The 23,515-nt window shown below is 44.4% G+C and overlaps 2 protein-coding genes and 2 long non-coding RNA genes across 6 annotated transcripts in view; 1 reads left to right on the forward strand and 3 right to left on the reverse strand.

Moving 5' to 3' along the window:
• Positions 1-2,201: 2,201 nt before the first annotated feature.
• On the reverse strand, positions 2,202-8,845 carry LOC308405004 (acidic leucine-rich nuclear phosphoprotein 32 family member D-like). The gene is made up of 7 exons (XM_080895369.1): positions 8,658-8,845; positions 5,336-5,485; positions 4,640-4,762; positions 4,324-4,483; positions 3,991-4,109; positions 3,805-3,871; positions 2,202-3,393 (listed from the first exon to the last, which is right to left on the reverse strand). Exons 1-7 carry the CDS (start codon positions 8,709-8,711, stop codon positions 3,314-3,316), a joined length of 753 nt encoding a protein of 250 aa, XP_080751495.1. The 5' UTR covers positions 8,712-8,845; the 3' UTR covers positions 2,202-3,313.
• Positions 8,846-9,985: 1,140 nt separating this feature from the next.
• On the reverse strand, positions 9,986-13,538 carry LOC308406451. The gene is made up of 8 exons (XR_013973541.1): positions 13,285-13,538; positions 12,769-12,808; positions 12,577-12,623; positions 12,220-12,264; positions 11,341-11,370; positions 10,811-10,879; positions 10,530-10,604; positions 9,986-10,134 (listed from the first exon to the last, which is right to left on the reverse strand). It is a non-coding gene; the product is annotated as an uncharacterized lncRNA (long non-coding RNA).
• A 243-nt stretch (positions 13,539-13,781) lies between these two features.
• LOC308406453 lies at positions 13,782-15,306 on the forward strand. The gene is made up of 2 exons (XR_013973542.1): positions 13,782-14,147; positions 14,775-15,306. It is a non-coding gene; the product is annotated as an uncharacterized lncRNA (long non-coding RNA).
• A 141-nt stretch (positions 15,307-15,447) lies between these two features.
• Positions 15,448-23,515, reverse strand: part of LOC308406448 (mothers against decapentaplegic homolog 4-like) — a 33,996-nt gene continuing 25,928 nt past the window's right edge. For all 3 annotated transcript variants that reach the window (XM_080897476.1, XM_080897475.1, XM_080897477.1), the window contains 8 exons: positions 21,327-21,455; positions 21,035-21,250; positions 20,825-20,953; positions 20,674-20,727; positions 20,176-20,359; positions 19,926-20,094; positions 19,176-19,314; positions 15,448-18,893 (listed from right to left, as the gene is read on the reverse strand). In XM_080897476.1, coding sequence (XP_080753602.1) covers positions 18,688-18,893; positions 19,176-19,314; positions 19,926-20,094; positions 20,176-20,359; positions 20,674-20,727; positions 20,825-20,953; positions 21,035-21,250; positions 21,327-21,455 — 1,226 coding nt within the window. In that variant the 3' untranslated portion in view covers positions 15,448-18,687. The remainder of the gene's footprint in view (positions 18,894-19,175; positions 19,315-19,925; positions 20,095-20,175; positions 20,360-20,673; positions 20,728-20,824; positions 20,954-21,034; positions 21,251-21,326; positions 21,456-23,515) is intronic.

The raw sequence follows: 23,515 nt of genomic DNA on the forward strand, positions 1-23,515 counted from the left end.
CCAGTTCAGGTGATGCTAGCAGATGGTTAGCAGCTACAGATACCTGTGGGTCAAAGACGACACGCCCCTATTACGTTAAACACGTTTATTTCTGCTGTAACGTTTTAACATGGAGTCTCTGAGACAAACTCACTGCTGCCTCTGCTGGACGTCAGAGGATCTGCAGGAAACAAATGTGAGTTAATGTAAAGTCCTCAGAAGTGATGAAAACTGAACTTGAAGCGTGTGAGCTCTTGTTGCTAAGAGACCTGCTGTTGCCAACTGACTCTCAGCTGAGATGAGAAACACCTTCAGGTCACACCTGCAGACTCACCTGTCTGTACTAATAAATGCTCAGCGTGCCGGTTTTCAGGGCGCACTCCTGCACCTCAGCTAAAAAACGCCTCCCAGGTGCTCGGATCAGCTCAGACCAAAGGCAGGAAGCATCATCGTGACTTCTGCTGGTTAAAGGTTGCTCCTGCGGAGGAGCCGGCTGGTGTGTGCAGAGGCTGAGCTGAGATGCAGGTGTGATACCTGCAGGGGGTTCGGTTACAGTGAGATTCAGCAGACAGCGTGCACCACATTTATTATTCTAAACCTCTAAGGACGAGAGCGGGACACTGACGGCGTCGTGACCAGCCTGTGAAAACTTTAGAGTCATGAAAAGGAGAACAAAGCTGAGGAAGAGCAGGCCCACTCATCAGTGACGTCTGAGAGCTTCAAAGTCCCTCGCTGGTCACCGCCCTGTGGTGGACACGCCTACCCTCTGGCTACGCCCCTGCTGCAGTGTAAAGCAGGTGTTTTCCAGCATCAGCAGGTGTGCAGGTCGCTCTCAGACGTCTCATTCAAACTGGATGCAAACTGCAGATCATTTGCTTATCAGGTGGAGCCTGATGATTGAAACAAATCAAAGACATTTACATACACACACACACACCTGCAGCACACAGGTGAGGCACACACAGGTTAGTCGCCTCCCTGTGGGAACATCACCAAGTGCCATAAACAAAGTCAGTAAATGTCAGGTGAACATCAGATTGATGGATTGGCTCAGATTTACTGATCAGAGTGTGTGTGTGTGTGTGTGTGTGTTCAGTTAAACGGCGTTACCTCATCAGTGTCAGCTGACTGCAGGTTTCATCATAAACACTTCTGCTTCATGACTGACCAACGATGGGCTGCGAGGTCAGTTTCATGATCACAGACAGAGAGCTGGGGAACACCTGCGATCACAGAGCCCGCGGCCCACTGAGGCCGTGCTTCTGTACGGTGACCTCTGAGACGGATTATAATGGTAAAAGATCGAAGAGCAGGTTTAAAATGAGGAACATGGTCAATGATTTGGTACCTGAAGCTTATCAAATCAGTTTTATGACTTTATGAGTCTCACGATGAACTTTGACCGCCTGATCGTCACCATGACGCTGTAAGACGCCCGAACGCTCGTCTGTGAAAAACAGACTGCTTCAGATTCTGTTTAATTTCCTCCTTTCTATAAAAAGTGAAGTAAAACATTTTTATCACAGAAATCAGAGCTGTGTGTGCTTGGCTCCGCCCCTCGTTGTGATGTACATCCATATAAGGAAAAAATAAATCTTCAGAGGACCGAGTGCTCATGACAGGAGTATATCGAGTCAAGACACACACACACACACGCACAGCAGGAAGCGTGACTGCAATGATGTGAAATCATTTGATGAGCTGTCAGCAGAAAGAACCAATCATCGGTCAGCAAGTGATTCATGTGCTTATTACAAAATATTCAAAATAAAACATCTGAAAAATGGGCGTGGCTCACCAGGGAACTTATTTTAACTTAGACAAATATCTGGCCTGTTCTCAGGTGACACATTATGACCCTCACAAAGGGACAACTCTGCCCTCTGCAGGCAGAGAGCTGCAACTACAGCTGGAAACCAACAGGTTGGAAACCTGCAGCAGATTTCCACAAAAAGGATTCATCACTGGATACTGATCATGGCGGCACAGGAACACACTCCAGGAGCTGGGCGCTGCCACAGCAGCCAAACCCGAGACATTCCTGTTGGACAAACTGGACACGCACGCCGCAGTGATAGATGTAGCTACACCGAGAGACGGCAACATCAGGAAGAAGACGAGGAGCCTTTCCATTTCTGATTGTTCTTTATTCTAAAGTGAAAAATAAAATTGTTTTCATAATTTAGGGCGTGAAGAGATGTGACGAGAAAGGAGAAGGCGTGGAGATTTCAGTCATTTTATTCAAAAACACTCTGGTTACAGCAACACGATCAGAACACAGGAATAAAAAAATAAAATTACGGAGGAGGAGCATCGCTCCAGCTTCACGCTTCCAAACTTAACACGACACATCAGGCCAAACGGACGACAGCACAAACCTACAGAGACCAGTTCACTTCTATTTACACAGGGACCCGTGGGGGTGGGAAGGGAGGCCGCAGACCCACAGGTGACGGGGGCGGGATTAAAACAGTAACAGTCAATTTAAAAGAATGAAGAAAAAAAGCTTAGGGGAGGAGCCAACTACAGAGAGCTTTGGAGTCATCCAATCAGAGAGCAGAGAGGAGGGCAACTCTGGATCCATGTTTGGCGCAATCAGCTGCTGAGAATCATGGGTAGTGTAGAGTGGAGTCACAGGGTCAGAAGAACTGGGTTGACTGGGAAGAGCTCCGCCTTCCAGCTGATCAATAATCAATAAAGGAGAGACAGGAACACGCCGCGTTCTCTAGGTAGACCGTCTGGCAGCGCTGTGATGTCTAAGAGCTTGGAAAGAAAAGCGTCTGGACGTCTTTAAGTGGCTTGAAGATGTTTCACCTCTCATCTGAGACGCTTCTTCAGCTCTGCCCTCTGCAGTCCAGACGCTTTCCAAGCTCCTTAGACTACGATGACCTGGATGACTGAGAACCTTCACAGACATAATTGAGAAACACCAATCACGAAGGGCGTTCCTGGGATTGTTAAATATTCTGTTCACAGGAGTGGGGAATGGCGTGTTGCCGCCCCCTGCTGTCTGTGATGAGGATGAGGAGGTGATGAATCTGGAGCAGACTGAGGAGCTGCTGAGGTGTTCCTATTTTTTTGTCCTTCGTGACTTTCTTGAATTCCATATCTGTGCGTGACATGTCTGAGGGAACGCGGCGCATTTCTGAGCTCTGTTATCGACCTCCTGCTGACCAGCTGGCTGGCGGAGTGACATCACCGCGGTGAAGGACAGCGATGAGCCTGATCGCAGTTTCCTGTTTGTCTGGAGCTCCAAAACCACATCCTGCCAGGGTCAGGGGGAGGTGGGGAGGGGCGGGGGTGTCAGACGATATAGAGTACGAAGGTGATTGGACTACTCGTCGTCGTCATCTTCACCTTCATCATCGGCGTCTCTCTTCCTCTTCTCGCCCTGAACAGCAGCGCCGTCCTCATCTGAGGAAATCAGAGCAGCCATCAATCACCTGATCAATAATCAGTAATCAATAACATGGTGACACTGAGGAGGAAGCAACCCTGACAGAACTACGATTCCTTCACTCAGCCGAGAGAAGAGCAGAAAGCATTTTTACCACTAGGTGGCGCTGCACTGAACGGGTTTCATTGAACACATCAATCACATGACAGCGAAACTCGCAATGACTCATCATCGGGTAACTACGCACATGTAAAAGCTGTCACCAGGGAAACGTGGCCTAAGCGTGCAGTTTAAACGCCATGATGTGATCGTTACTGTAACACAGACATCGACGGCGAAGTCACCGTGACGACCGCCACAGGGGCTGTAAAAAAAACAACAACTCCCCTCCCCCCAAAAGAATCCAATCACGTTTCAGCGACACAAACCTCCGTCCTCTTCTTCCTCCTCGTCCTCTTCGTCCTCCTCGACGTAGTCTCCATCGTCCTCTTCATCCTTAAAATATGTTAAAAACACGTTAAACTCAACTGTGAGCACGCCGTGAGGCAGGCTCCTCCTCCTCTGCTCTCTGTTTACCTTCATTATAAATGAAGTTGTAAGTCATGACCTCTCACCTGGATTCCCTCCTTCATCAGGTACGACAGACCGACCTCGTCTCCCTCAGAGCCTTCCTCATCCTCATCGTCGTCTTCATCGTCGTCATCTCCCGGCGGGCCGGCTTCATCATCCTCATCTGGAACAAAACATCCTAACATCAGAAACAGGACGTTCGTCCTCCCCGTGGACCACTTCCTGTCCTTAATCCGAATTAGGCGGCTGAAGGCGACCAGCAGATCTGCACGCGCTCACTGGACGGAAACGTTTATGGCTTAACGAAGTGTGCACATGAAAAACAAATAGACCCCGCCCCTCGGTCAAGCCAGAGAGACTCCGCGTTAGCGGCTCACCGTTCTCGGCCTCGGAGTCGGGCACCTCATTGTCTTCCTCGTCAAACCCGTCCAGGTAAGTGAGCTGAGGCAGCAGCTCGAAGACGCCCTCTCTGTAGTCGTCCAGCGCTGAGACCTCACAGCTGTACAGGTCCAGGCTCTTCAGGTTCTTCAGGTTTTGCTGCAGTACAAGAACAAAGCAGAGGAACCCTCAAAAACATGGACAGCAACGCCAGAATCCCCGACTTTAATCTGCTGCTACGTTTCAGGGTCTCCCATCGACAGGTTCGGGTGTTTCGTTAGCGATCGGCCTAACGAGCTTAATGAATGGACGTACCAGAGGCTCGATCGTGCTCAGATCCTTGATCTTGTTCCCGCTCAGGTTCAGGTAGGTCAGGCTGGGACATTTCTCCGCCAGCGCGTCCAGACCCCCCGAGATGGTGTTATCGCTCACCTCCAACTGAAACACAGGAAATGCATCATCATGCGTGCTGAGAGGAGGAAGCAGCACACAGACAACAACTACTCAGCTCATTCCCGCCAGATCTTTCCTCATCTATCGACTCTGTAGAAGTACTACAGTAGTACAGTACTGCAGCAGTACTTCAAATATTTTCATTCATCTCCAAAAGTATGAAACTTTGTTTCCATCACTGAAAAACAAATAAAGTCAAACATAACTCCAAATTCTGAGTTGAAATTTCAAGTTAGTACTGCTAACCAGGATCTAGCTCGGTGGATGACATTTCCTTATTATCCGGATGCAGATGGATGATGTGTGTGGGCCATATCCCTAAATTTGAGTTCGGTATCTCAAAGTGCACAATACTGCTTTCCTGTGGCAGAAACAAGCTGATGCATAAAAGTGGAATATCGTTCATCTTCTCAGTGTGAGGGTCAGTGCTGGGGTCAAAGGTCATAAGACACATTCAGAAGGTACATCCAATCAGAGGTCACATGTGATGTTCATCACAGCACACACGCCGATCCTGACTGTGCTGTGTTCAGGTGTCGTAGCTGCGGGTGAACTGACCTTGCGTAGTTTGGGCAGTGAGGGCAGTTTGGAGAGCGAGCTGAGGCCGACATTCACCATGCTGAGGATCTCCAGCCCCGTGTAATCGTCTGTGAGTCCTTCCACCTCACCGTCGCTGGAGCGACAGTTATCCACCACCAGCTCGGCCACCTGAGCGCCACCGCATCACATGACAAAGAGTAAAATTTACACCACATTATACATCACAGGTTTATTCAAACTTTCAGTTTGCATGCCTCACACTCACCTGTTGCCACCTGGTGGCGTACACACAGACTGCAGTCTGTGACCGTAAAATATAATGTGTTAAATAAACGATCTTCCGACGTGTGCGCATTTAAAAATTACTGTAGCCCCGGGGGGGGGGGGGGGGGGGGGGGGGGGAGAGACAGTTTGCCCGGCTATTACACACTCACACATCTCCCTGCCCACAGTTACAGGTGTGTACCCAACTTCATACACACCTCTGGGCCTCGCTTCTTGAAAACGAGACCTCATATAGAATACAGGGTGGGCCATTTATATGGATACAGCGTAATAACATGGGAATGGTTGGTGATATTAAAGTCCTGTTTGTGGCACATTAGTATATGTGAGGGGGCAAACTCCTCAAGATGGGCGGTGACCATGGTGGCCATTTAGAAGTCGGCCATCTTGGATACAACTTTTGTTTTTCCAATAGGAAGAGGGTCATGTGACACATCACACTTATTGGTAATGTCACAAGAAAAACAATGGTGTGCTTGGTTTCAACGTAACTTTATTCTTTCATGAGTTATTTACAAGTTTCTCTTTGTTCACAGCCATTGACATGTCGAAGAGGTTAACACGTGAGGAGCGAAATCGTGTTGATATCTGGTGAACGCAGTAACCGGGTCATTGCAGCAGATTTCAATGCAAGACACCCTACGAGACCACCCATCTCCCATGCTGCAGTCAGCAAACTGCTTGCTAAGTTTCGTGAAACTGGTTCAGTGTTGGATTTGCCAAAATGTGGACGCAAGAAAACTGTCAGTAATGAAGAAACATCAGTGGCTGTCCTAGCTTCATTCAGCAAGAGCCCACAGCGTAGCACTCGCCGCATGTCACTGGAGAGCGGCATTAGTCGGTACAACTAATGGACCCACTATCGGTACAACGATAGTGGGTCCATTCTTCATCAATGGAAACCTCGAGGCCATTGGATATTTGAAATTGCTACATGATGATGTGTTTCCCTCTTTATGCGCTGAAGCTGGCACGTTCCCTGAGTTTTTCCAGCAGGATGGTTCACCACCACATTATGGGTGCCAGGTCCGAGCATTCCTAGATGAACAGTTTCCTGGAAAGTGGATTGGTCATCGTGGGCCAGTTATTTTGCCCCCAAGGTCTCCCGATCTGACCGCCTTAGACTTTTATCTTTGGGGTCATCTGAAGGCAATTGTCTATGGTGTGAAGACACGAGATGTGCAGCACCTGAAACTACGGATACTGGATGCCTGTGCTGGCATTTCTCCTGCGGTGTTGCTATCAGTGTGTGAAGAGTGGGAGAAGAGGGTTGCACTGACAATCCAACACAATGGGCAGCACACCGAACACATTTTATAAGTGGTCAGAAACTTGTAAATAACTCATGAAAGAATAAAGTTACGTTGAAACCAAGCACACCATTGTTGTTCTTGTGACATTACCAATAAGTGTGATGTGTCACATGGCCCTCTTCCTATTGAAAAAACCAAAGTTGTATCAAAGATGGCCGACTTCTAAATGGCCACCATGGTCACCGCCCATCTTGAGGAGTTTGCCCCTCACATATACTAATGTGCCACAAACAGGACTTTAATATCACCAACCATTCCCATGTTATTGCGGTGTATCCATATAAAATGGCCCACCCTGTAGAATAGAATTCAACTTTATCGTCATTGCTCATGTCACAGCTACAAGGCAACAAAATGCAGTTTGCATCCATCCAGAAGTGCTTTAGCTATGATATAGTGATCTCAATGAGATTTACCTGTACAAAGGTGAAATAAAAATATCAAAGAACACACGTAAAGCTTCACCAGCCCTGGGTTTGAGCATGCGCGGTTCATCATGATTTATATGTTTCGATGACAACGAAGACAACAACACAGTTCCAGCATGGGGGGGGGGGGGGGGGGGGGGGGGCTGCATGTGTAGAACAAGTAAGCAGGTATGGCAGTTCTCAGGTACATGAATAACCACGTGGTGTAACGCTGTATATGCCCAGCAATTGGTGAAGAGGAGGCATCTAGTAAACCCAGGTTTCAGACGTTTCACAAAACTAAACGAGGGTCACTTTCCTTCCGTTTCGGTCAGAGCTCTTCGCCCGGGCCAGCACTCCCCCTCTCCCGTTGGATCTCATCCATATAGCGGTTAGTACGTGACCAGAAAACCGGCGCTCAGCTTCACCGTTACGATCACCGGTGGGAGAGCACACCTCACCCACCAAAGCTGTGCGTGCGAGAAACTTTTTAAAAACCCTCTCCGTCGTTTAAATCCGCCTCCCACCGAACCTCGTGCAATTTTTGTGAGATTTAAGCGCGCGGCACTCGTGCGCCTGAAAACACAGCGAGGAGGGCGGGAACAGCAGACTGAACAACAACTGTTAAAACTCCAATTTAACGTGAACAAAGTATCAATTTTAGACTGCGCCTGTGTTGAGCTGACCCGTGCCGACAAAGAAACTGTGGAGACCCTTTAATGATGTTATGGCAGAAAAAATGACTTGACCTAGGACTATGTGCACTTAAACGCTGAAATGAGAATGGAGTCCGGCTGCAAACGCCATCACAGCACGACCATCGCAGATCAGTAACTCTCTAACGGTGAAGGTTAAAATGGGAGCCGGCTCGGCCGAGCGGTCGCCCCGGGGCGTTCAAACAAATGCAGCGGAGCCCATCCACAGTCCGCGACTGCATTTTCTCGGTACCGCCGAGCACCTGCGGCGGCTCTCGGCGCACTCACTCGGCCGCGGTTCTGTTATGCGGGCTGGGCACTCGGCAGGTTAGCCTGTTAGCCCGTGTGCTAGCTGTGGGAGGCTCGCGCGAGGCTGCCCCGCGAGAAGTGAGCGCGGGAGAGGGAGCGAGCCTGCACGCAGCGGATTCCTCCTCCAGGACCAAGCGGAGTTTCCTCCATGTTGGAGCCACAAACATGTCGCGTCTAATCGTTCAAAAACACCGACAGAAGATCAGTCCGCGGGTTGGGAAAAGTCGACGGCCGCCCACGCCGAATGTTATCAGCGTCGTCATAGCTTCACACTGCATCCTTCACCAGTTTCTTCAGGAAATAAATAAATTAAAGTGTTGTAGTTACTTGCCTCGGCTGGATTTCTGTTCCTCAGCTCCAGACTAATCCTCTTCTTCATCTCCATGTCGAAGCCCGAACAGAAGGCGAAAAAACAAAGTATAACAAAGGAAAAGTGAAAATAAAATGCGCGTCAGTGAGACCCTCCTTCTCTAACGGACACAAGGCGACAACTAAACCTCCATGTTCGCTGTTGCCGGTCCGCCACTGTTAGACCACGCCCCAATCTAATGAATATCCATATTTTTAAGAAGCTTAACCTGCTACTGGTCCAAACACGATCAACTCACTAAGCCCCGCCCTAGAATCTTAGTATGCAGAGACCTCGTCTGCGAGTGGCTGTAAATGCAAATACGTCACTTTAGTGTTACCAATGAGAGGATGAGCACGAAACGTTTAAACTTTACAGGCGCCCTCTCTTTGTCCTTGTTGGCGCCATATTGTAATGATCATCGTGATCATTTTTCATTGATTACCGCAAAATAACCACAGTGTTTACATCAGTAAATCACTTATACACACATTATAGCATCCAGCTTTGTGCCTTTGATCTGACCACAGAAGCTGTTTGTTGTTTCAAGTATTTATTGCAACAATAAACATGATCCATATCATAGTTAATCAAAGTATTTTCTCAATCTTTTCATATTTATTAAAGGTTCTATTCTCCTTCTTCTTTTTCTTGTTATTAAGAGCCATGGGAGGTGACGTGGTAGAAAAATATGAAACAAATACATCAGATAATTTACTTGAACATTTTTTCTGTAAGGAGCAAAGTGACCGAAACACAGATTTTCACGTTTTCAAGTTTAGACTTTGCTTTCATCAGATAATCAGATGATCCATGATTTTCCTGACCTTTAACCTTCCACCTGTCTGATTGCTGAGGTAAACATTAGATACCACCAAAGTCTTTCCAGACACAAATCTAAAGGCAGCCAGAAACCCTCGGGAGCACCTGTGTGGGAGTTATTTGGAAGAGTCAAAATTTGAGAGTCTACAGAGTAACAGGTGTGTCTGCAGAGAACAACAGTTGCCTTAAGGTGCTTTATGTTGTAAGGTAAAGACCCTTCAATGATACAGAGAAAACCCCCCATGAGCAAGCACATGGTGACAAGGCCCATACGGTAAAAAAATATATTTTAAAATACATTTTGAAATATATTTCAAAATATACAAAAAATGGCCAAAAAATATATGTGCTAAAATACATTTTAAAATATATTTATATATTTAAAATGTATATGTAATGTATATATATATATATATATATATATATATATATATATATATATATATATACATATACACACACACACACACACACACATATGTGTGTATGTGTATATGTGTGTGTGATTGTATGAACATAAGTCAGCATACTTAAAATGTAATTTCTTTTCCTTTTCCAGCAGTCTCAGTTCCCCCAGCTTTCACGGCAATCCTCAAAGCCCTTCTGGACACGCTGGGAAACCCCTTCCTTACCGCCACTGTAACAAACAAAAGTCACAGTTCTATTACTTTTATCAGAGTTAAAATAAAAATGTGATTTATGTTAGCTGGCTTCATTTAGCAAACAGATATTTCTGTTTATATAGATACAGATATTAATACAGATATATTTTACGCATAATTTTACCTCTTTTTTTTCCTAGATGGGAAGTCTATCCAGTTCACATTACAGTAATGCTAACACCCCTTTTGGTCGTCTCTCCTTACCTTCCAGCATTCATAAATCTGTTGACCTTCTTTGTCTGAGACCAACCACTACAATGCATCATCACCTATTTGTATTGGTAACTTACTTTACAACCTATTTTAATGGTTGCAAAGTAAGTTACTTGTGCTGTATGCAATTTTAGATACACAGAAAGTCTTCACTTACTATATATGGCTGTCATAGTGTCCTTATCAAGGGCAGTTCTTCACTCTGCGCCGATGTCCGTTTTGCTCTGTCCTCCTATAAAAAGCATGAACATTTGAGTGTTTGACTAGTTTTAGATTTCCAAAAATTTGATATTTGTACAACTAAACATTTGAACTACAATATATGCTATTGAGCGATACTTTTATGGGTAATTTTTGGTAAAGAAACTGGTGACAGAGTTGTAGGCTTTTTAAAGTACTATTAGCTAACCATTTGAACTGACTTTCAAAGCTGATTACCTTTTAAATTGCTGTGGATCAAAACCTCCAGTGGGAAGGCGGCCATTAGAAGAACACGCACCATTGAACCTGAAAATAACAAAAACAAACAAAAAACAGAACAATATATAAGAGTCCGGTAGGGTAATAAATCTCTTCTGAAGCAATATAGTTCATTTTGGGTGAAAAACAAAACATTCCTCTAAAATATATATACTGACATCAGCAATCAACATCATGATTGTAATTATTTCCTTTTTAGTACATCTACTGCTGTTTGCATGTGTCAAGCACTACGACTGTATCTATGCATATAAATTCACCATATATATCCAGCAAAAATGTTTTGTTATAGTCAAAAGGAAAACAAACAAAGGCATTCAATCAGAGGTGAGAAATTAATTGGGAATATGAATTATAGGTGAACTATTCTTTACCTACTAGCAATCAAGCTTCTTTAACCAAGAAGCTTGAAATATTTGAATGTAAAATAAAATAAATAAATAAATAATAATAAAAATAACATGATGTAATTAAAATGCACAACTTACATTAAGGAAATCTGCATTTGTATCCACAGGCTAAAAGTAAAACAGTAAATGTGTTAGTGATAGAACAGGTATTTGTAAAAAAAAAAAAAAAAAAAAAAAAGAGGCAGTAACTGTGACGCTTCTAGTGGGATGCTAAATGCAGAGATTTATATTTACAGTATAATACTGCATGTACGGGTAACTGTGTTGTGAACTGTAACTGAATATTAGAGAATCTCAGAGAAATTAAATGTATTTATTTTTTGAATTTATCAATCATAAAACCGTCTGTTTTGAAGGCCTGTTACGATAGCGACTTTTTGTTGGTCAGTATATTGCCCCATAAACAATTGCGACAAGTTATGTCATTGTCATTTTAAGACCATTTTATGTCTTTGAATGTATAATCATAATATAACACCATAATAATGCAAGATCTACACACTTTCAATTGACAAACCAACATCTAATTCTTAAAGTATTTAGATCATTGAAATTAGGAATCAAAATATTAGATACCTTAAAAACTTGAATAAATAGTAAATTTTCTAACAAATAGAAAACAATGTTATTTAATGTTATTGTTTTGTTATCATTATATTTTATTTTTGTAAATATAATGGCGGATAAATTACATCATCAACAATTATTGAGGTCATGTACATGTATTGTGTGTTAAGTCGATATATCGATTATTGTGATAGGCCTACTGTTTTGGTATCATAACGAGCTTGTCAAACATGCATGACCACTAAACAATGTCTAAGCAGTAGTATTGGTCTGAATGACAACAAACATAACTAGTGTTTTGGAAAATCTGTTAGAAAACAGTTATTTCAATAATTATGATTAGCATGTGACACAGACACCGCATAAAAAACTACAACAACAAATACTTACTTTAGGAGGATGGGGGAGGGCAGCATGAGGTTGAGACTTTGACATCTGTAAAAAACAAATTCATGTATTACAAACAAGTCACTTAAAAATACATTAATGTGGCAGACTGTTCCCTGTTCAGATGCAGTGTATAAGTACAATCAGGGCTGTCACAACAATGGGGTGGGGCCAAGTGGCTGCAACCCTAGGTACAATGTGCAGGTATATATAATTACATATAATATATGTGAATAAAGCAAGAATCTGTTTAGGTTAGTCACTGTGCTGACTGATGCTTGCTAGGTTTATATGATTGCAAACTGCACAAAAACAACAACAGCAACAACATTAATGACAATGACAAACAAAATTACTTACATTTATGTAAATCTCACATTAGGAAGATCTGCATTCGATTTCATGGGCTGAAATAAATAGGCAGAAACATTACTGCTAAAAAAATAAAAAACAAAAACTCTAAAAAGCCTAAAAATGACTTAAAAAGCAAGGAAATGTGGAACATTGTAATTAGCGAACATTAATAAAGCATAACTGTTCTTTGTTTCTAACCTTGGTAAGTACTCTGTAGCCAGAAGGAGAGGTAGGATTTCTGTGAAAGCCAAATTAAATGTGAATAGGCTTTGATAGTTATTGAGAAGGCAGAATAATAAGAAAAGGCAAAAGTACGTCACAATATAATTAATTAAGTTACATATTTTGATTACCAAATTATGGAAGCGTGGAGCTGCCACCCAGGCAAAAGAAAAATAGAGCTGTATCACGTTATGACGTGAAATGTTTATTGTTCTAACATTATGCTTTTCATGTTTGTATAATATAATATCACGTTATTATAATATACATAATTGTCACGTTCGCACAATATTGTACGGACGTGATAATTATGTACATTTTTCGTACAATGTTGTTCAAACATGTTGTTCAAACATGATAGTATATTGTTAGAACGATAAACTTTTCACGTTATAACGTGATATACTTATATTTGTCTTTTGCCTGGGTGGCAGCTCTACGCTTCCGTTCCAAATACACGAGAATAAAGTAATATTATATGGGAAAAGGCACCTGCTAGCTTGATGATGGAGGCTTCTTAGACTGGCCACCCGCCTTGGCTTCTTGTCGCCACTCCACGAAATAAAGGTCCGTTTCCTCCATGCCGGCTAATTATTCATCCTCATTAAAATCTCGTATATGTTCAGTTGGCAGAATTGAGAATTTTACATCTTCCAACCACTTAATTAACGCGAACATAATCGGCTTGTTTCTTCCCGTCTCCTGTATCCGGCCGTTCCTCTCGCTGTCAGATTTCGCGCCTCAGAGACGTCGTTATTTTTCAAAAAAAAAAAAAAAGAAGAAAGAAAGAAAGAAAGAAACAGCAACAACTACTAAAGAGAGTTTTTGCACGTTCATTGCACATTTGTGGGAATGTTTAAATATTTAATTTTTATTAATTACTTTTCATTATATCTTTATTTTTTAAACCACCGTGGCAATGCGCATGCGCATACACTCCTGCACGCAAAGGGCTTTGGAGTTGACGTAATGTCGCAATGCATTGTGGGAGCGCACCACCATCTTGGCAGGTCACGAATCAAAACAAGATTGCTACGAACCATTCTGAAACGTAGCTCAAAAGAAAATGACGGTATAGAGACAGATTCTGTCCAGATGCAAAGAGACGGTACTTGATTGTTGAAATGTGGACCCGTATGAAATATAGCCGTGGAGTAGAAACCCTGAAGACCAAACCGCTATTGACTTAGCATGATCTACTCTCATACCTTGTCTGTGGAGTCAGAGCATACACGGCGCACCAATTTCGCAATTATAAATCTCTGGAGGCGCACATCCAATTCACCAAGGACTGGGTACAAGATTTGGCTATTTTTAAGCCTCCACGTTGTGAGTACGCCGTCATTCAAGCAAAGGTAAGTCAGCTTGAGTACTGCGAGTAAAATGCGTTTGATTCCCCCCAGCATTCAAATTAGTGCTAGCAAAAATTCATTCGCGAGGGGGAAATTACAGTGAGAACATGTAGAGGCTCTGTTAGAGGGATAACATAGTGAGTTCAGTGCATTGATGTGACATTGTCCTGAAGGATTTAGTTATTCTTTATGGTTAAAGAAATTGCCCTAATTAATTCATATTTATTATAAATAATCCTAATTACACATCTTGCTTCCTTGTTTGTGTCCTGTGTCACTAAAAATACATTCTGTTTTAGTTTTATACATTGATTAATGACCTGCAGAATCTGCTTGTCATATTAGGTGTCCATAGTTGTCACTTAAAGTCGAACTTTATGTTTTCTCCCTCTTGAAAGTGATTACATCCTTGCATTACATACTTTAGGTTCATTTTTTGCTGATAGGTTTCTAAAAAGAAACATGCAGATTTAGAATATAACATGCAGCGTTCTATAGATGGATACATAAAAACACTTTATTTGTTACATTTATGATAAATGGATTTGAAAGTAAATAAAACACATTTGTGTCGGACTTGGCTTATTAAAGTTCTTGTCTTTAAATGAACTTTGTCTGTGTGTGTTTTAGGTCCTGCACTCTTAAAGACTGAATTGCAGCATTGCAGCCACAGGTCATTGTGAGCATCACAGGGAAGGTTGAAGCCGCCCACTGCAGCTGTATGGCTAGAGTCGTGGAGACTTGCAGCCATGTCACTGCTCTTCTGTTTAATGTAGAAGCAACAGTGAGGATCTGTGGCACAAGGACTGTTACAGATGAACCTGCATACTGGGTTTTGCTGGGTAATATGACCAAGATACAGCCAGAGGTTGGCCATAAGATAGACTTCTCCTCTTCAGCTGCCCAAAAAAAAGGTTCTTGATCAAAACATAAACAGACCATTCGTTGTGACAGGTAAAAGAAGCCATCCTCAAAAAAGAAAAGTTCCACCTGCTACTGTGGAGGAGTTGGATCAACTGATGGGACAATATTTTTCCAAGCATAGTTCTGTTCTGAATAACCCATAATGTTTTAATTTAGGGGCCATGTAAATACTTTGCATTTACTGAATATGTACTTACTAAATACCACTGTTCAAAAGTTGAATAAAAAAACAAAGAAATGTTTGCCTATTTTTAATTAAAAGCACTTTGTCGAACATCACATCAGTTACAATGTAGAAAAAATGTTATGTATAGTTTACAAATGACAAAATGTTCACATAAAATCATGACAGCATTTGTATAATATCACCCACTACTAGCATTCTGTAATTTACTGTCTCTTTTGAAAACTTATCACTACATAAACAGCACAAGACTTAAAAGTATTTAACAAGAGCATTTTTCCCTGGTTTTACTACCACACTGGGGCACATGTTCACCAAAACGCAGCAAACCTTTGCCATCTTATCCAGGAAGGTCACCTTTTTACCCTCACATGGAAGAAGTAATCTGATTGGCATGGTGGTATGTAGCATGTAGTTTGAAGCAGGGATTTCGTAGTGCCCCATGTGTAGTGTTGGAACCCAGTCAGGATTTGTTTCATTCATTTCATAGGCTGGTTTGTTGCAATAATGCCAAATAATTAGCAACTCTATAAATAGAAGGTAGTTCTGCATGTTTGTTCTAAGTTTGTGCTATTGAAAATAAAATTAACAGGCTATAAATAATAATATGAACTTATTTAGAACTTACCTGAATGAAAATACTGGAGCACACCAACAGATATCTGTGGCTGGTAGAGAACTGAATATCAGCTCGTCTCGCAGCTGCTATCCAGGCTAGACGCCTTCTTTTGGTAACATCCAACACATAAGCTCCCTCATGATGTTTCCAGGTGAGGAAACAATGAAAAGAGAGCCTGTTTTCAAGCTTATTCCTTTGTCGGTAGTGCAATCTAACATTACAACCGACCACACAGCAAGCATTTGTTTGGCCTGCTAATATGGCGCCTTGACCAAAAATCCTGGCTACGCCCCATCCCGTAAGATCACGCTCCAGAGCCCTATTAACGTACGGATCTAGAAAGAAGACGCTGCATTTTTAACTCTGAGGGAGATGGAGAATGAGCCTATTTCCAAAACAGTGGAGTGTGTTCCTTTAAGTACTAAATTGTATATATTGTCAAAAACTAAAGTGTACATAGCAGTTGTTGTATCTTGTTTACTGTATCACTGACAGATAATTTCAAAGTCAATGAACGCTACATTATAGTGAGATATTGTGTAATGTGAAATACTGTAAGCAAATGAATAAACAACCTAATTCGTGATAGACCTTTGACTCTGTTTTGTTTGAATCCAACTGTTTTTTGCAGATGTGCATAAAACATGTTACTTTTAGTATTGTTATCATTATCATCATTATTGCACTAAATATATTTTAAATAAAGGATACTTTGATATACATTCTACTGTAAGGTTGGAAATGTATTTTCTTCACCCTAAAATATGTTTTGAAATGTATTTTGGTTTGAAAGAAATATATTTTCAATTTCAAAAATATTTTTTTTTGGAGCATCACAAATACAAAATATATTTACCATATATTTGAAATATATTTTGGCCAGGAAAAATGTATTTTTTTACCGTATGGGGGGGAAGGAAAAACTCCCTTTTAACAGGAAGACTCCTCCAGCAGAACCAGGCTCAGGGAGGGGCGGCCAACAAGCTGCAGTCATTCACGCATCACTCTCTGTAACAGTTGGAAACTTTTTGTCCATCAGCATTTTCGGCACTGTTGCCATTTGGTTCCACCAACCCTGTGCGCTGGTCAGATTTGACTCTTTCAGCTCCTCCAGTCACATTTAGACTGGGACTCATGCATGCCTGCAGGGGGCAGTGTTCGACCTCTGTGTGCTGCTGTTCTTTAGCATCTGACTTCCATTTCCTCACTGGGTGCTGCATGCATGTAAGTACGGGCATGTACAGGCGGCCATGTTTTCATTTTGGTTGGTTTTCTTCAACACGGATGTTCTGGATCTCATTGTGCATGTGTGTCGTGACAATAGAAGCTATTCTATTCTATTCATTTTGAAGTTTTAGGTCACTGTGAGCAGCATTCTGAGAACAGAGAGCAGATCTCTCTGCTGAATGCTCTGAGATGAGATTATGATGCAAATATGGTTAACTTCACTGCACTGTGTTGACCCGGTGTGCATGAGCAAACACAGATATGCATAAAACAGGAGCATGGAGACCTGATAGGCTGAGAACACGCGTGTGAGAGTGGCTGAGTGGGACTGAGGGTGTGCTGTGAGCTGAAGTCCTGCTGGCAGCACGAAGCACCTAAAACACTCAAAACCAGACAAAATGTCAGTGCAGTGTCTGAAAGAACCTCAGGGAACTCTGCATCTTTGAGGTACTCAGTTTGGACTTCTTTTAGAAAGCACATTTTGGGGGGGGGGGGGGGCTATGACTGAGTATCAGGGCCACATTAAGAAAACAATTATCACTGATCTGTGCAGATAACAGATGTTGTATCAGGACAAACTGTGAGGTCATACCTCACAATCGTTAAGGATGTGATTTGTGCTTCAGCTCACAGATGCAGGGTGGTGATCAGCGTGAGGACGCTGCAGAAGCTGCTCAGACGGGAAATCATGGAAGAGCGGATTTTTACAGCTGTGAGGTCATCGACGGCCTGGAACAGTAAGAGGACAGGTACAGGCTGATTGACTCGTTTCACTGATTGTGGCCTTTTTTATGGACCAAGCGTGGCCTGTTTTCTGTTACAGCTCCCTGCTGCACTACGTGGAGCAGCTCTCGTGCATGAAGTTCCTCGTTTGATCGTTTCCAGCGCAGATCTTTAATCATCCGGTCAGCTGAGACTGCAGAAGTCACCTGGATCAGTGATGAAACGTCCTGACGACTGGATGGACTTCCTGGGAGCGCCCTACCTGATCACTGCGTGTGGATGGAGAGGAGAGTGTTCCTCTGAAGTGTCTGAATGCAGAGTGAAAGACGAACAAAGACGAAGATCTTTATCCACCAGACTTTTAATTTGAAGAGACAGCTGATGATTCAGAGATTTACACCCTTTCAGTATAAAAGCCTTTAAATGAGTTAAACATGAGAAAAAAAGCAGACGACAGAATAAATAATGTGACCGTCAGGCGGAGCAGAAACGCAACGTAAACAGGATATGATGTCATCAAAGGAACAGGAATGGCTCTTTGGTCGACAATTAGCTAAAGGAACTAAAAACCGACAGAAGGAGGAAGATGACGATGACGAGGTTTTTTTGGTAATCAGCTGATTTCTGACATCAGGCTTAAAGGGTCAGTTCACCTGTTGAGGGGCGGAACTAATAAACTGCAGGCCAGCGTGGATGCTCGAGCAGACGCCAAGCTCGCGTGAACTGACCCTTTAACGAGTCACGCTGGTTTCCACAGAAACGAACTTAAATGACAGCAGAGACAAGACGCTGCGATTGGCTGATTGTCTGAAACCCGTGTGAACCGACCCCTGCTGTGGTGCGTTTGTGGGCAGAGCGCGGAGGTCCTAGAGTGCGTGCTCTCGCGGCGGCAGCATGTGCAGCACCTGGTCGAGCAGCTGCAGCGCTCGGTGCAGGTGCACCTCCAGCCAGCAGGGGGTGTCCTTGATGCTCTGCCGTGGGTAGTCACACCCCCACCCTTTGACGAAGCTCAGCCGCACGATGCACAGCCTGCGGAGGTCGTCCACGCCCAGACCGGCCGCTGAGCGCACACCTGCGGGAGGAAGCACAGGTGAGACACAGAAACTAAAACATGTGAAATTAAAACCACGAGGCTTACACCGAGGGCCGAGGCCGCCCACCGTAAAAAGGAAGTGAAATAACATTAAATGCATGAAAAAGCAGGAAGTCGCACTGAGGCCCAAAAATGTCCAACGCGAATCTGACTCGATTCACTCTGCAGGTAAGTCTTTTAAGCCCTGCGTCTGGTTCATGTTATAATTTATTGACACCTGTGCCTGTCTGTCACTGGCTGTGTTGGGCAGGTGATACTCACTGACAGCAGGCGCGATTCCTCCCACACTGTTCGGACCGGGAATTGCACCGACCACCGCGGCTGCCTGAGTCTCCACAGCTGCCTGAGCCGCTGCCGCCTGCTGCTGCATCTGCCGGTGACACTGCCGCAGGTCGAACACCTGAACACAGACGGGTGAGACAGGCAGACGGGTGAGGCACGCAGACGGGTGAGACAGGTACACGGGTGAGACACCGGGGTGGCTGTAGCTCAGGTGGTAGAGGTGGTCATTCGATGCCAGTCTGCATGCCAAATATCCTTGGGGAAGAACCTACCGCACGTTTCTCTGTGATGGATCCATCCAGGTGTAAATGTGCGTGAACATGGTGGGCAAAAACGGCCACATACTGAACACGCCATAATGAGCTAGGGTTAACAAAGAGCAAAACTGCCAGCAGAGCCAAAACCACCTGATAGAAACCGTAGCCAATTCACACTTTTATGTCCAATCATGCACAAATCTATGTCCTATAAAACTGTCAACAAGCTGCTGAAGAAGTTACAACAAAGCTGTCCAAGTATCGAGAAACACGGCCCAAACAAACCTCTCAGAGAAACTCGGATCTCTTCACAAATCAAGAATATCAAATCTGTAAAAGGAAGATGGACTCGCTGCTTTACTTCCTGCGATCCCCAAACACGTCTTTGTCTGTCTGTTTTACGTCTGTTTGGACCTTAGTGAATCCGAGCCCGTCTGGGCTCAGATGGTCATTCGCGGCGTCTACCGCTCACCTTGATGTATGCTCCAGGGTAGATCTTATGAACGCCATCGCCTGGTGCTCTGCCCGCCTCCCGGTCCAGATAGAAACTCTGGACAAACACAGAGTGGTCGCTAAGGCAACGCATCCAGATGTCACCCTCCCCCCGACACTCCAGCTGAACCCCCCGGCCGATGTGGAGCCTGCAGGGCAACAACATCAGCAACATTAAATACTAACACTGCAATAATTCTCATGGTGCCACCCACTAAACGACCGCTCACCTGGCGCGGTGGCTGGCGGCTGTACGGTGGACATTGCTCAGCTGTCCCAAACAGAATCGATCTCCTCCCGAAGGATCCACGTACCCGTCCACGGTCACCAGGGGACAGCTGGACTGGACCTTAAACATCTCACCAACCTGAACGTCCAGCTCAAAGTAGGAGATGGAGCACCAGAACTCTGGACCTGAGGATCGAGACACAGATCAGGACATGGCGGACCTGCTCCCCAAACATCCTGACAAACTGGAGACAAAAGTGCTTCTCAACCTTTTATTACCTGAGCTTTTACTTCTGTAAGTGAGGACATCTTTGTTTCAGGGAATTCAGACAGATAGGTGTGAGTATCAGGGCACTTTATTTTTACATTAACATTTTTTGGACCTGCTTCACTAAGAAGGGACATTTTGTATTTTGGGGACGTCGGCCACTATGTTTTGAATCTTTAGTAATAAAGTGAGGTCAGAGTGAGGGGGCGGGGTTTGTGGACAGGTGTGGTACCTGGGTGGTTGGATACTGGCTGTGGATACGGAGCGGTGCTGTGATGCTGTGACCCTGCAGAAAAAAACACAGACCCAGTACTCAGCAATAATGCAGTACTCGCAGTACTACGGTACTGAATAGAGCAGTAACATTTAACATGCTGTCTTACAGAAGTGAGTGTTGGGGGCGTGGTGTTGTTGATGATGATGAGGATGATGATGCAATGGTGGATGTGGCTGGTTGCCCCGCCCACTATGCGCAGAGGTGTAGGGGGCAGGGCTGTTACCTGCCCAGTTGGCTGTGGAGACACACAGGACACTCATTATACTACAGAAGTAGTACTAAGCACAGGTAGTACATAGTACTTAGGGTACAGTACCAGGTTTGTGGGGGCCACTGTACTCTGGGCTCTGCTGATGTGGGGAGGCTGGGGTCGGGGGATGGGGGGGCTGGGGAGTGTGAGGTGGATTTGAGTGAGGCGGTGAAGCCTGGCCACCGTGGTTAGGAGGCGGAGCGATCTGAAGGAGGCCAGGTCCGTCCAAACCGCCGCCGACCCCCCTGGCAGTCAGAGCTGCGGGCACCATGGAGCTGCTGCCTGCAGGAAACACGACTGTGTTACAACAGCGTCACGGCGTCTCGCACGCGCTGACAGCAAGGAGCAGCACACTGACCTGGGGGAGACAAAGGCATGCTGGGATACATGCCGACAGGCCGTGGGTGGCCATAGGGGTTGGTGTGGGGGGGCAGGTCGATCTGCAGACACTCCTGCATGAACTCCTCTTTTATGAGAGACTGAGGACCTGTCAAAGCAGACATTACAAACATTTAGACTGTACCCCAGGTTTGACGTTTGTACCCCAGTCACTCAACTGTAGCAATCCGAGTCCTGGTGATGACTGTTTGCCCCTGTTAATGACTGTTTGCCCCTGTTAAAGACTGTTAGCCCCTGTTGATGACTGTCAGCTCCTATTGATGACCGTCAGCTCCTGTTGATGACTGTCAGCTGCTGTTAATGACTGATAGCCCCTGTTAATGACTGTTAGCTCCTGTTGATGACTGTCAGCCCCTGTTGTTGACTGTCAGCGCCTATTGATGACTGTTAGCCCGTGTTAATGACTGTTAGCTCCTGTTGATGACCGTTAGCTCCTGTTGATGACCGTCAGCTCCTGTTGATGACTGTTAGCTCCTGTTAATGACTGTCAGCTCCTGTTGATGACTGTTAGCCCCTGTTAATGACTGTTAGCTCCTGTTGATGACTGTTAGCCCCTGTTGTTGACTGTCAGCTCCTATTGATGACCGTCAGCTCCTGTTGATGACTGTTAGCCCCTGTTAATGACTGTTAGCTCCTGTTGATGACTGTTAGCCCCTGTTAATGACTGTTAGCTCCTGTTGATGACTGTTAGCCCCTGTTGTTGACTGTCAGCTCCTATTGATGACCGTCAGCTCCTGTTGATGACTGTTAGCCCCTGTTAATGACTGTCAGCTCCTATTGATGACCGTCAGCTCCTGTAGATGACTGTTAGCCCCTGTTAATGACTGTTAGCCCCTGTTAATGACCGTCAGCTCCTGTTGATGACTGTTAGCCCCTGTTAATGACTGTTAGCTCCTGTTGCTGACCGTTAGCTCCTGTTAATGACTGTTAACTCTTGTTAATGACTGTTAGTAATACTTTATTTGAAGTGGCTGTTCGTCGCAGGACACGGACGCTTGGTGAATAAACTCTCATACAGTCTGAGAATGTAGTTAAACTGTTTATCAGAGGGAAAGTATGATTTTAGGACACTGGAGCCTGACATTAGTTTGCCATGATGTTAGCTTACAACAAGCTGTTGTTTAGCTATCTGGAGACGGCAGGTCTAAACTGCTGAAAATAATTATCTGTGACAATATCGGGAATAAATAAGCATGTTTATGCACATTTTCAAGAGTTAGAGCCCTGACTTCAGTTCAGGAGATGAAGCTGGAGGTCAGGAGGAAGAAGATGAGTGTTTGTTAAGATGGCGGTGGCGTTGTCTCTTTCTTTATCTTTGGTGAAGAGGCCCTGTTCACTGAAGAGAAAACACTAGTATCAGCCTTCATATTTTGAGTCTGAACACATAAGAAGTCCTATGACTTCTTCCCTCGTCTGCCTACATATGCAGCTGTCTGTAGCCACATGTTTAACACACCATTAGTCGGACGCACGCTCCTCTGTTGTTTTAATACTTTAATTATACGTTTATAAGAATGCTTCAGGTGGTTGGAAGACATAATTACCCACTAATGTACATGTATTTCTGAGTACAGTATCCTTTTCACCTGTTTGCAATATTAGGGGCGTGGCCTCTTTGACTGACAGGTGGATGGTGACACAGGCAACTGTAGCTTCTAACTGTCTGTTAGCTTCACCTGATCTGGACCCAATGACTGTAGAAAACATGGACAACGTGACAGCACCTCCTCCCATTCTACAAAAATGAAGCCAAAATATCCCGCCTCTGGAAGCTGCCATCTTGCCAGAGTCTGCGCAGTAGGGACTTAAGGTGGAGCGACTGTGTTACACTCCCGCCGACACACCTGCTGGACGTGACCGCAAACACGCCCCCTACACTTTTTACGTAGCCCGGCTGCTCCAGTTTATTTGCTGATGGGTTTACCGCGACTGACGACTTGTTTAATTAAGGTAAATACAACCATGTCACTGTTATGAAAAAGACACATAGATTAGCAAGGCGCTAGATTAGCCGCTAGAATACGCAATGTGTTTGAGGCTTGTTGTTAGCTAGTTAGCGATGCTACACATCCGTTACTCTAATAGTCTGTATTATTGAATGATTCAGCACTGCTTAGGTTTTGTTATCCATTTTTAGACAGTGATGAG

Source organism: Rhamphochromis sp. 'chilingali' (genome assembly GCF_963969265.1).
Source record: "Rhamphochromis sp. 'chilingali' genome assembly, chromosome: 11".
Classification (NCBI taxonomy): Eukaryota; Metazoa; Chordata; class Actinopteri; order Cichliformes; family Cichlidae; genus Rhamphochromis; species Rhamphochromis sp. 'chilingali'.